Here is a 13,930-nt window from a genome sequence, read left to right as displayed (position 1 = left end):
CGTCTAACATATCTCGCTCTTGCTCTAGCACGCTTACATTGAATGAAATTGGTTGTAGTTGGACTCCTGCAAAAAGAATTCCAAGCTTTGCTTTGCTCTTTTTTAGCCACAAGGCATTCATCACTCCACCAGGTTTTTGGATGAATTGGTAATTTTGATGAGGATTTCGGTACGGTTTGTTCTGCGGCATGTAATATCGTTTTGGTGACATAGTCAACTGTTTCATCAGTTGTGGAATTTTGGATTATTTCGGGATCGAGCTTGGTTAATTTTTTATAGGACTGCCAATCTGCTTTATCAGCAAGCCAATGAGGAATTTTAGTAGGATGATGAGAGGGCTTATTAAGTAATTCAATTATTATGGGGAAATGATCGCTATGTAGCGGATCGTTGTTTATCGTCCACTTTAGAATAGGGTATAAGGTTGCTGAACAGATAGATAAGTCTACTGCAGTGCTTGTTCCTGAAGGAAGGTGAACGTATGTAGGTGAACCATCATTTAGAAGAAGGAGGTTGTTATTGTCTAGACACTGTTCAATTAGTTTTCCTCTTTGGTCGATGCTGTTGTTACCCCATAGAGTGGGATGACCATTTAAGTCTCCCAGAATGAGGAAAGGTGTTGGGAGTTGAGCTATAAGATTGAGATCATTTTGTTGGAAGGTATAGCTTGGTGGGATGTATAAGGAGCAGAATGTCATATGGATGTCAGCAGCTACATGGACTGCTATTGCCTCGAGGGTAGAGTTCAGTGAGACCTGTTTGGTAGCAATATGTGGGTTTGTTAAAATGGCTACGCCACCATGTGCAATATTCCCATTGGTTCTGTCTTTTCTAATAATGTTATAACGAGACAGTTTTGGTGTATTTTGGGGTTTTAAATAAGTTTCTTGAAGGCAGATACATATCGGTGAGTATTTACAGGAAAGATCATATAGGTCATCGATATTGGCACGGAATCCACGACAATTCCACTGTATTATTTTGTTCATTGTTTGTCTCTTATTAGACTTTCTGAGCGTTTTCGGGTTGCTGAGGTTTTCTGTTTTTCACTTTTATTTTTATCTTTTTTTGGGAAGGAAGGCCTTTCGGTGTCCATGTCTTCTTCAACAAAAATTTGAAGAACAGGGTCATCTGCTGATTTTTCTTTAGTGTCCATTTGTTGTTGGTGACTAGAAGTTAGGATATGTTTTTCTTTGAGTCCTTGATCCGGAGTGTGGATGTTTTCTTGTGGTATGGTAATTGGTGTACTGATTGCTTGGGTTTGAGTTGCACTGTACAAAGATTTTACGTAATTTGAGAAAGACTCTTTTGGGGGTACTGTTAGTTCAGTTTGCATTCCGGTTGATTGGAATTTTTTGGTGGCTTGGGCATACGTAGGTCTGTTTGCATGAGTTGGTGGTGAGATGATTCTTTTTTGCTTCTTGGTAAGAAACATTATGCTCAGTTTTATATTTCTGGATAAGTTTCTCACTTTTCCAGCGCTCACATATTCTAGCATAAGCGGGATGATCTTTTTTGCAATTTGGACATACTGATTGAGGAGCATTACAGTTTTCGCAATCATGTTCGATTGAACCACACTTTGCGCAAGTAGGGGTTCCCTGGCAAGCTGTTTGGGAATGTCCGTACTTCTGGCATCGGAAACACCGTAGCGGGTTTGGGACATAGGGTCTGACATTACATAGCAGATATCCGGCCTTAATGGATGATGGACGATTCGGGGTATTAAAGGTCAAGATCAGGTTGCAGGTAGGGATCAGATTGCCATCTTTTCTGGTGGAGATTCTCTTGACATGAATAACTCCTTGTTCTTTCAGTTCTTCTAGCATTTCTTCTTCAGATACATCTAGTAAGTCCCAGTCTGAGATCACTCCTTTAGAGGTGTTTAGTGATCTGTGGGGCGTTACAGTTACTGGGAGTCGTGCAAAGAAATTAGTTTTCAGAAGTCGCTCAGAATGTTTGGCATTAGATGTCTCAATGAGAATATCTCCTGATCTGAGTCTTTTTACGGATTTCGGGGATCCTGCTCTACTTTCCAATTCCTTTTGAACTTTAAATGGAGAAAGTTTGCCAACTGCATTCTCACCAGTTGAATGGATGATCAGATAGGTTGGAATTGGATAGGTCTCTGGCTCAGTTTTTTGGCGCTTTGCAGTTCCTGCTGTGGAACTGTCTTTCTTTTTTGATATCTGGGTTGCGTCTGGCAGCCCAGATAAGTCTGAGTTTGATTTACTCATGATATGCTCTTTTTGGCCCCAGGAGATTGTCTTTTTCTCCCAGGTTACCAGCCCCACCACGTGGAGGCAAAAGTGGTGCCACCAAGTGACCCAAGCGAAGAAAAGGGTTAATATTAACTAAAAATAAAAAGAGGGATTAAAGAAAGGTGGCTTTCCTTTCTAGGTTATAGTATTTGATTATATCTATTTAATTATAATATTCAGGAGTTATTGGACTTTCAAAACTCAGGAGAAACGTATTTACAGTTAAGCGTACTAGATAATCACTCTGGAAAGGCGCTGTGGTCACTAATATCGCTTGGCACTTGGGGCCACTGAGAGAGGGCATCAACCACTAGGCTGTATTATCACATGCTGCATTGGAAATGAAAAATCTGCAGAACAAAGTTTGCCTCTTTTTTTTTTTTTTTTTTTATATATGGCTAAAACAAATCCATGACCCACTCTCAGGTGTTTATATTATAGATTATTCATTACAAAAATAAGTAGAAATTTGCAGAAATTTGAATTTTTTAAAGATTTAGATTTTAACATAGATTACTCTTTTTTTGGGAAAAGGAGAAAAACTGTTACAATAGCGAGATGAAAAAAGGGTAATTTAATTCCAAATATGAATTCTCTGTTGTAAATCCTGAAGAGTTAGAGAGAATATATTTCTGGTTTCCCCTAGAATCAAATACCCTCCTCCCCACAGTAAGACTACCTTCTGTGGAACCACAGCATTCTGCAATGCAAGATGCAATCCTAGGGCCAGACTTAGGGAAGAACTGCCCAGCATAGAATGAAACTGATTTCCGTCGAGCCCACCCTCCTCCTCTCCATTCCAATTTTCCTCGAAGAGATCTTTTTTCAGACTCGACCTCACCTAATAGCACATCAAATTTTAATTTAAGGTGTTTGCACTCCCTACATCTAGCAAAACATAAAAAAAAAAAAAAAAAGGGAATGACACCTCTGTAGCCAGGTGGGCAGGAGCAGTAGCGCATAGCACATGCTTCTTTCCGCATCCTCCGTATTTGGTGATCACGGGAGCATGTGCATAGCACATGCTCCCGTGATCACCAAATACAGAGGATGCAGAAAGGTCAGGGAATGACCACCGCATATCCCCGGAGCAATATGGCCTTAGTTGCTAATGCTCCTAAAAACCAAATAACAAACAACAACAACAAACAAAAAAAAAAAAAAAAAAAAAAAAAATCTTTTTTGTGTGTGTTGCTAGATAAAGGGATCAAAAAAAGGATCAGCTACAGAAGGTTCTGTTATATGCCGAGAAAACAGCCACAACAGATAAACCATCATTTTAATTCTCTTATCAGTCATGGCATTTCATTGCATGTTTATGATACCTTTTTAATTTAAATTAAATTAAATTTAAAGTAAAGATTTAAATAAAAAATATCAAAATAAAGCACTGATGAGCTACCTTTAAAAATGTCTAGATTAAAAATTAAACTAAAATTACATCAAAAGATAACATCACAATATACTGAATAAGTTTAGGATTATTTCTGTTAAATTCTATCAAACTAATTATTTCAAGTACAGTAAACTTGATGAGTTACCTACTAATGAGTGACTACGTTTGAAATTATAACTAAAAATTAGCTGACTAGGAAAACTGCACTTATTGTTACCCCAATACAATACTAATACAATGATATACGCTTTAAAATATCCCGTGCTACAATATTTATAATATTACATTGCACAATAATTAAAACCTACAAAAAAAAAAAAACCCTCTCAGGTAAGTACGCATGCTCAAAATGAACATTAGCTGATACTAACAGCATATAATGCAAGAAAGCAAGCTTATACAGCATCAGCCAAAAGAAAAATTCCCATTTTATTTATCCATTCCCTCCACTTTGTGGAGAACATGAGCAAGCATCTTCACTCTTCATATGCCAAGACAAGAAAAGACCTTATTCACCTATACAAAGCATAATTTGTTACCATATATAACTAGTAACTATGCCAAGACAAGTAACTATGCAAAATCACATTGCAGTGCCTCCGATGATAGAAAGTTAGAGTATGAACGGGTCGCGACGGATCTTGCAAAATGTGGTTACCCCCGGAGGATTATAGAGAAATATGTTAAAGGAAATCAGAGGAGAGGCGAGCCATTTACACCGATAGCCACTGCATACATTCCCTACTACCCGGGTTTGACTGATCATATAGCTAGAATACTAAGAAAGTACCAGACGCGTTGTGTGCAGCTTCCAGGACGGAGGCTGCGCACAATCGTGTCTCAGGTTAAAGACCCCATTAAAAAAGAGAACACTAGTGGGGTCGTATATAGCATTAGATGCCCGGATTGTGGGGAGTGTTATGTAGGGGAAACAAAACGCCGTCTTAAAGATCGTTTGGGGGAACACACTAAGGCAATAAGAAATGCGGAATATGGCAAGTCCGCCGTGGCCGAGCATTTTTGGGAGAAGCAACACCAGATCTCCCCGGACGATGCTATCATCACCGATCGGGCGCATAAGTTCTGGGACCGTAAGTGGCTCGAGAGTTTGCGGATTTGTTCTACCATTAACATAAATAGGGATAGAGGCACGCGGATTCATCCCATCTTTGAGACCACTATCCTCAAAAGGGATGAACGATTCCGTGTGGCTTCCACTCGAGCCACTTCCAGTTCCACAACGCGAGAGAACGAAGCACACGAGAATGGAAACACGTGAGGAGTACCGTTAGCCTGCTGATATTTAAAGTTGTACTGCATAGCAAGGTTTACCGCTGAAGAAGAAGGCTGAGCCTTTGAAAGCTACGGTTTTTATCGTTTTAATCAGTATATTTTATGCATTTTATTGATTGTAATGTAGCAGATTTTAATAATTTATATGTAGAGTTTTTATAAAGTTAAATTTGTTGTAGATGCGGGTATTTTGACTTATTATAAATCAGTTATCAAAAGTTTAGTTTCCCTGGTGTTTTTAATTCTACGCAAGGTTGGTGAAAAAGACTCAAAAAAACAGTATGGATATACCCAACCGCAGAGGCCTGTTTGGAGAATTATTTCGATGTTATGGCCGTCCATTTGTGCAGTGCGTCAGAGAATTTCAGAGGCATAGTGTTAGGGAGGCGAAACATGAACAACATTTGAGGTTTGCCCATCGATGCAAGACGCATAATCTCATTCCACGAGGCTTTCAAACAAAGCTACCCTTTGAGGATGAACGAGTATTTAACATTACCAAGTGGTATCAAAGGAAGATCCTTAATATATGGATCGGAAAATTACATAATGATTTATACCACATTAGGAGAGGTAAAAGGCAGTGCTTGGATAAGTTAAGTGATAAGTTGTCTCCGATACACTTAGCAGGAGTGGTTAGTGTAGTAACAGCTAAAGCAAAACGAATTTCGGACAGTTATAGACAGAGACAAATGGGGAAGTTTGACAAGCTTAAAGAACGAACCAAGCCTAGGGGCAGTGGTGATAGCACCACCAAGAATTTTGTGGTGAATTTGAGCAATAAACAATTAACTAAGGAGCAATTGGAGGTTCTAAATTTAGGACCGGAATTTGCCATGGTGCCGCCCAGATTACCCGTTGCAGAAGTAGCTATGGGCGTGGAAAGGGCTATAAGCAAACTTCCCGAAGCTACAGCTAATGAAGTTCGAGTAAAAGTAGCAGCGATCCTGAGTCAAGCTAAGGATGCCCCCTCCAATCTTAATGTGAAGCAAAGAATTGCGCTAAGAAGCCTTAAACAGGATGATAGCATCGTAGTCCTACCCGCGGACAAGGGTAGAGCAACTGTGGTTCTTGATAAGGAAGCATATAGAAGTAAAGCGTTGTGTTTATTGGAAGATCAGATGACTTATAAAGTTATTCAGAAAAGTCCTCTTCTTAGTTTGGAACGCCAAGTGAACGGTATGGTACAGGGTTGGCTTAAGTCCAACAAAATTTCTAAGGAACAGTATTGGATGTTGCGCGCTACAGGTAGCCAAATGCCAAGATTTTATGGCTTGCCTAAAATTCACAAAGTGGATGTGCCACTTAGACCCATAGTCTCATTTATAGGCAGTCCAACCTATGCACTTTCTGGTTTCTTAGCCAAACTGTTATCCCCACTAGTGGGACTTTCAGAATACAGTATTAAAGATAGTAAAGACTTTGTGCAGTTTATTAGAAGCCAACCCATAGAAGAAAATGAGATCATGATTTCCTTCGACGTGAAATCGCTATTTACATGTATTCCGATTGATCATGGGGTGTGGTGTGCACGCTTGGCATTACAGAGGGACACCACCCTAAGTACTAGAACACAGCTAAAGCTAGAGGATATTGAGAAAGGAATAGAGTTATGCCTCTCAAGTACCACTATGGTATTTGATAATACTATGTATAAACAGGTTAATGGTGCAGCCATGGGCTCCCCCATCAGCGCAATTATAGCTAATTTAGCTATGGAGGAGCTCGAGGCCAGAATATTTAATGCTAGTGTTCTCCCTATGCGCCCCTGGAAAAGGTATGTGGATGATACGTTTTCAATCATTCGGAAGGGGAGTGAGGATCAAGTGTTGAACAGCTTAAATGGCTTCTCCCCATTCATACAATTTACATCGGAGGTGGAAGAAGGAGGAGTTTTGCCGTTCCTAGATGTGTTGGTCTGTAGAGAAGGTCGACAGCTGAGGACTAGGGTGTTTAGGAAGTCCATGTGTAAAGGGCAGTATGCGCATTACAGCTCAGCCCAAACCAACCATCATAGGAACAGTGTGGTAAGAGCTTTAGTTGAAAGAGCAAAATCACATTGCAGTGCCTCCGATGATAGAAAGTTAGAGTATGAACGGGTCGCGACGGATCTTGCAAAATGTGGTTACCCCCGGAGGATTATAGAGAAATATGTTAAAGGAAATCAGAGGAGAGGCGAGCCATTTACACCGATAGCCACTGCATACATTCCCTACTACCCGGGTTTGACTGATCATATAGCTAGAATACTAAGAAAGTACCAGACGCGTTGTGTGCAGCTTCCAGGACGGAGGCTGCGCACAATCGTGTCTCAGGTTAAAGACCCCATTAAAAAAGAGAACACTAGTGGGGTCGTATATAGCATTAGATGCCCGGATTGTGGGGAGTGTTATGTAGGGGAAACAAAACGCCGTCTTAAAGATCGTTTGGGGGAACACACTAAGGCAATAAGAAATGCGGAATATGGCAAGTCCGCCGTGGCCGAGCATTTTTGGGAGAAGCAACACCAGATCTCCCCGGACGATGCTATCATCACCGATCGGGCGCATAAGTTCTGGGACCGTAAGTGGCTCGAGAGTTTGCGGATTTGTTCTACCATTAACATAAATAGGGATAGAGGCACGCGGATTCATCCCATCTTTGAGACCACTATCCTCAAAAGGGATGAACGATTCCGTGTGGCTTCCACTCGAGCCACTTCCAGTTCCACAACGCGAGAGAACGAAGCACACGAGAATGGAAACACGTGAGGAGTACCGTTAGCCTGCTGATATTTAAAGTTGTACTGCATAGCAAGGTTTACCGCTGAAGAAGAAGGCTGAGCCTTTGAAAGCTACGGTTTTTATCGTTTTAATCAGTATATTTTATGCATTTTATTGATTGTAATGTAGCAGATTTTAATAATTTATATGTAGAGTTTTTATAAAGTTAAATTTGTTGTAGATGCGGGTATTTTGACTTATTATAAATCAGTTATCAAAAGTTTAGTTTCCCTGGTGTTTTTAATTCTACGCAAGGTTGGTGAAAAAGACTCAAAAAAACAGTATGGATATACCCAACCGCAGAGGCCTGTTTGGAGAGTAACTATGGAAGCTGAGAGTTACTAATTTTCCCAAAGGGTGATTAATTAATGACATGCCTATCCACGAATAAAACTAACTAGTTTTCTGCAGTATATCTGAAGAATAATTTTGTTGTAAAAAACACTAAACATTTTATTTCCTGTGCCAAAAAATCCACTTAGAACAGCATTATATAATGTAAGTGCAGGCCATCCTGTAAATAAGAATTATATAGCCTTATTGGTTTTATAACAAAAACAATGACTAATTCTCCAGCATAAAATTTCCTTTGTCAAGTCCTTTAAATATGTTGTACATAAAATATGCAATAATTCTGATTTACAAAAGGAATACACTAAACATTTCCTCTGAATGCAAGTTTATAAGAGACATACTTTTATATGGGTATATGGTCTTTGAATGGATACAGTATAATAAGTCATAGTCAAAAGAAAATGCAAAACTTCAATCTATATGAAAAGTCAACCAATTTAATAGTTTACATTAAGGTTACACTAAGATACATGTAAAATGCAGACCTGCACTCAGTAATAATACAAAAACTGGTAAAATGCATCAAGTAAAACTCAGTTGTTCATTAAAAATGAGCAGCATTATATGAAACAGCATCATATGAAGCAATAACAGCATTATATACACTCAAATCTGGTACAAAACTATTATTCTATAAATGAGAACAAGAATTTCTTTAGCCAATTTATCATATACAACAAAAAAAATTCTTTATTCAAAAAAAAAAAAAAAAAAAAACAAAGAAAGTAAAAACTTATTTTTAAATTTAAAAGTGATATTTACATGTAAGATTAATGTGCATTCAAAGCAGTGTTTTTTGGAGAATCCAATAAACTACCTGGCCTATAACTGCATTTAAATGTCGTTCCCCCCAACACACTTGCCATTAAAACAATAGGGATGCACACTTATCTTAATTTATTCCAATGTTTACTTTTTTAAAAATATTTCTATTAAAAATTCACAGAAAAGTGAACTAACCACTATCGTCTTGTATTCTGATAACAAAATAACGACTAGAATCCATCACAGCTTCAACAGCAATTCCTGGGTACTTATCAACTGGACATTTTGCAAATAATTCTCCTGGTAAAAAAACATTAAATTTCATTTTTATGACAGAAGGAATATGTCAATGAACTAGTGCACAAAATTATTTGAATTATTAATTACAAATTATAAATATTATACCACAACAATAAGATTTATAACAAAATGGGCAGCAGTAACACAACCTGGGGCACAAGTGCAATGCTGCCCTAACATCCCAAGAAATTCATATATTTTATCATTTCAAATTATTACAAACATCTTACTATTAGTTTTATTGCTATCCACTTTAAATAAACTACTATCAAAGAATAAGAGGAAGTTATGCTCAGTTTTATAAATTAAAACAGAAGCTTATTTTTTTATGTGCATTAATAAATTAATATAAAGACCATGCCTTCCAATAGGAGTTTGCCTCCTCCATATATATGGGTGTGTGTGTGTGTGTGTGTGTGTGTGTGAGTGTGAGTGTGTGTGTGTGTGAATTTCTGGCTGCACTCCTGATGCACTTGAAAATTCTGTACATACATCAGTGCTACATATATCTGTTCATATTTCTCTATGCAATAAATAACTGAATTTAAAGAATAACAGATTTTTATCAAACCATCAATTGTAACAGTTATTTACCATTAAAAGAGTTAACATTCTGTAAATTAAGAATATGCTTTTGAATGGTTTTATTTAAAATACATGGGGTAAGATTGAACTTATGGACACTGCTCATCGTGGACTAATGTTATTAGTGGAGTCCCTCAGGGTTCAGTGTTGGGTCCATTGTTGTTTTCTGTATTTATAAATGATGTTGATGATGGTATATCAGGCTTAACGTCCAAGTTTGCAGACGATACGAAGGTTGGCAAGGTTGTTAAAGACACTAATTACAGTACGCTGCTGCTGCAACCAGATCTAGAAAAAGTTGAGCAGATGGGCTGAGAGGTGGCAAATGAAGTTTAACATTGACAAATGTAAATTACTACATATGGGAAGCAGTAACCCCAGAATAACATATCAATTCTGTGGTACTACACTGACAGTGGTAGAGAATGAAAAGGACCTGGGGGTAATTGTGCAGGCAGATACGAAGTTCTCTGAGCAGTGCAGATGGTCTGCAAGAGTAGCTCATGGTGTCTTGTCAATGATATACAGGAATTTTTCTAGCAGGGATAAGGAGGTGATTATCCACTTGTATAAGGCAATGGTCAGGCCACACCTTGAGTACTGTATACAGGTCTGGAGGCCTCAATTTAAGAAGGATGTAGAGTTGTTGGAACGAGTACAGAGAAAGGAAACAAGATTAGTGAATGGAACAAAGGGTTGCTTTTACGAAGAAAGGCTTAAATTTTGCAAATTACAGTGTCTGGAGACTAGGCACCTGCAAGGTGATCTGATTGAGGTGTATAAAGCCTTGAATAGTTTGAGAATGCTTAATGCAGATGAGATTCTTCCTCTTGCTCAGAATAATCGCCTGAGAGTGCATAAATTCAAACTGAGGAAAGACAGTTGTAGGATAGATGTGCGGAAGTTTGCCTTTAGCCAGCGGGTGGTTGATTGGTGGAACAAACTTCCATCTGTTGTTGTAGAAGTTGATAGCTTAAATAGATTCAAGGCAGAACTTGACAAACATTTGGAGTCAGTGGATGGGTGAAATAAGGGGGCGTTTTTTTTTTTTTTTTTTTTTGGCTGATGCTATATAAGCTTGCTTTCTTGCATCACGTGCCTCTGCTAATGCTAATTCCAAGAAAGATTTGAATACTTGAAAGAGCACCTCCCAAAATTTGAATTAGCGATAAGTTACAGAAATTTTGAAACAAGTAACTTGGAAAAAATTTTGAATCAAAATGAAATAGCAGCCGCAGAGGTAGAACTTGTTGATATGCAGTTGTCTTTAGCTCTGAAATGTCTTTTCCAACAGAAAACAATTTAAAAATTCTGGGGTTGTTCTGACTGCAAAAAATTTCCTTTATTACAAAGAGAAGTGTTCAAAGTACTTTACATGTTTGGATCAACATACACTTGTGAAAGTGCTCTTTCATTAATGAACAATATCAAAAACAAAAAAAAAAGGACAAGAATGTTGACATCACATTGCAGCTATCCCTTTATAATGGAGAAATTAATCTCAAATGTTTGGCATCATCTCTTCAAAGTCAAGGTTCACACTGATATGATAATAAATATTAGCGTCCAAAACTTTTAATGAGAAATATAATTCTTGTATGTGTAATACAACTAAAAAACTATTTAAAAAAATGAATTTTTAGTCTTTAAGCAAAAAAAAAAAAAAAATATATATATATATATATATTTTAATATATGGTGCTCGCACATATTGTAAGCTGCAAAATCTTGCTCGCTTAAAGCAAAAGGTTAAGAACCTTTGCTGTAAAGGATAAACATTACAGAGATCTCCAATGCTGAATGAGATCTGTGCTTTATTATGAGAGAAGATGACTGGACACAAATGTTCCTATGCAGAATGAGCTCCACTGAACGTTGTTCAGTCAGTAAACCACCTGCTTCAGGTGTTAACATTTGACAATGACGATCAAATTGTTTCCTGGCATTTTGCCGATGTTCAGATTTCTCACTCTCTGGACCATTTTTGCTAGGAAAGGAACAAATGTGTTACTTAAGTGAAGTGAGTAATTTTTAAATGCAATTTACTTTGCATTTTATGATTTTTGCATTGAAATATTAGCTGTCAGCTGTATTCCATAACTTTCAGTCAGCATCAGTGATAAGTTAACTAACGCATCCCAGAGACAAACTTATGTTCCCTTCTGTTGCAATCTGAGTTGTACAAATCACGTGATTAGTTCATGCAACACTGCCAAGCCTATTAAATATACTTTTTTTTTTTTTTTAACAGTTTTAATACTACTATAACAGTTATGAATAGGATTCGCTCTTTTTTTTTTTATTATTATTATTATTATTTTGTATGTAAAAATGTATTCCCTTTATTTGTTGTTCCCATAATGAATATTTCCCAATACAAAACCATTCCTGTATTTTTGTGTTCCTACAGCTAAGTTTAACTGATTGATAATTTTACTTGAACCAGAACTAAAATTACATATTTTTGCACTATTTTAATGAAACAATATTAGTGTTACTAATACTGGGGCAATCTAAAAAAATTCAGGAAGGTAAAACTTACAACCACCCTGACCTTTACAGCTTTGTTCCAATAATACCCTGACTTTCTTTTTCCAGTACATTTTTTATTCTGATTTCTATGTGCCATGTTTCAGTAATTACTGACCATGCTACACTTCAGCACATTACTAATACAAGTGGATATCACAATTAGCAATGTTATCTTCACAACCTTCCTCACTCTGTAACCATAACTTGATCAAATAAATTGCTATTACATTTGGCGGGGCTACACTGTCACAAATGCATCTCAGCAAAATTTAGCATTAGCATTAGTAGAGGCATTTGAGGCAAGAAAGCAAGCTTATGCAGCATCAGCCAAAAAAAAAACCCACTTCCACTTCACCCCTCTGTTCGTTCAAAATACCTGTCCAGCTGAGCCTTAAACTTATTTAGGCTATCAACCTCCACCACAAGGGATGGAAGTCTGTTCCACCAACCAACCACCCGCTGGCTAAAGGCAAATTTCCGCACGTCTATCCTACATCTGTCTTTCCTCAATTTGAATTTATGCCCTCTCAGTTGATCTTTCTGAGCTAGAGGAAGAATCCCATCAGCATTGAGCATGCTTAAACCATTCAAGGCTTTATACACCTCTATCAGATCACCTTGCTGGTGCCTAGTCTCCAGACACTGTAATTTGCAAAACTTAAGCCTTTCTTCGTAAGAGCACCCCTTTGTTCTATTCACTAATCTTGTTGCCCTTCTCTGTACTCGTTCCAGCAGCTCTACATCCTTCTTGAAATGAGGCCTCCAGACCTGTATACAGTACTCTAGGTGTGGCCTGACCATTGCCTTATACAATGGAATAATCACCTCCTTATCCCTGCTGGAAAAATTCCTGTATATCATTGACAATACTCCATGAGCTACTCTTGCAGCCCATCTGCACTGCTCAAAGAACTTCATATCTGCCTGCACAACCACCCCCAAGTCCCTTTCATTCTCTACCACTGTCAGTGTAGTACCACAGAGTTGATACGTTGCTCTGGGGTTGCTGTTTCCCATGTGTAGTACTTTACATTTGTCAATGTTAAACTTCATTTGCCACCTCTCAGCCCATCTGCTCAACCTTTCCAGATCCTGTTGCAGCAGCATAGTGTCATTAGTGTCCTTGACAACCCTGCCAACCTTTGTATCGTCTGCAAACTTGGACATTAAGCTTGATATACCATCATCAATATCATTTATAAATACAGAAAACAATAATGGACCCAACACTGAGCCCTGAGGGACTCCACTAATAACATTAGTCCACAATGAGCAGTGTCCATTGATTACCACTCTCTGTCTTCTCCCCCTCAACCACCCCTTTATCCATAGCAGCAATTTGCCTCCAATGTCACACTGCTCCAATTTGTGTAGCAGTCTTCCATGTGCAACAGTATCAAAAGCCTTTCTAAGATCCAAGTATATAATATCAAAGTTATTCCCTGCATCCAGTTCTTTTGTGACTGCATCATAGTATCCAATCAAGTTGGTCAGGCAAGACTTCCCCTTAACAAAACCATGCTGTGTCTGAGCTATAACTGAAGTCTTGTCTAAATGATCCTGCAGTGCTTCTTTAACCAGTGCCTCCATTAATTTTCCTGGAACAGAAGTTAAGCTCACAGGTCTATAATTACTTGTGTCAGCCTTTGATCCTCCTTTGTGAATTGGGGTCACATTTGCAC

At 38.1% G+C, this 13,930-nt stretch overlaps 1 protein-coding gene across 1 annotated transcript in view; it reads right to left on the bottom strand.

The window, feature by feature from the left end:
* The window catches only part of LOC150079273 (adaptin ear-binding coat-associated protein 1), a 132,195-nt gene that overhangs the window by 62,484 nt on the left and 55,781 nt on the right, over positions 1-13,930 (bottom strand). The window contains exon 3 of the mRNA XM_090382495.1: positions 9,027-9,131. Coding sequence (XP_090238621.1) covers positions 9,027-9,131 — 105 coding nt within the window. The remainder of the gene's footprint in view (positions 1-9,026; positions 9,132-13,930) is intronic.

This window comes from Mastigoproctus giganteus, chromosome 10 (genome assembly GCF_048544385.1).
Source record: "Mastigoproctus giganteus isolate SK-2022 chromosome 10, ASM4854438v1, whole genome shotgun sequence".
NCBI lineage: Eukaryota > Metazoa > Arthropoda > Arachnida > Uropygi > Thelyphonidae > Mastigoproctus > Mastigoproctus giganteus.
This window is presented reverse-complemented; position numbering and strand designations above follow the sequence as displayed.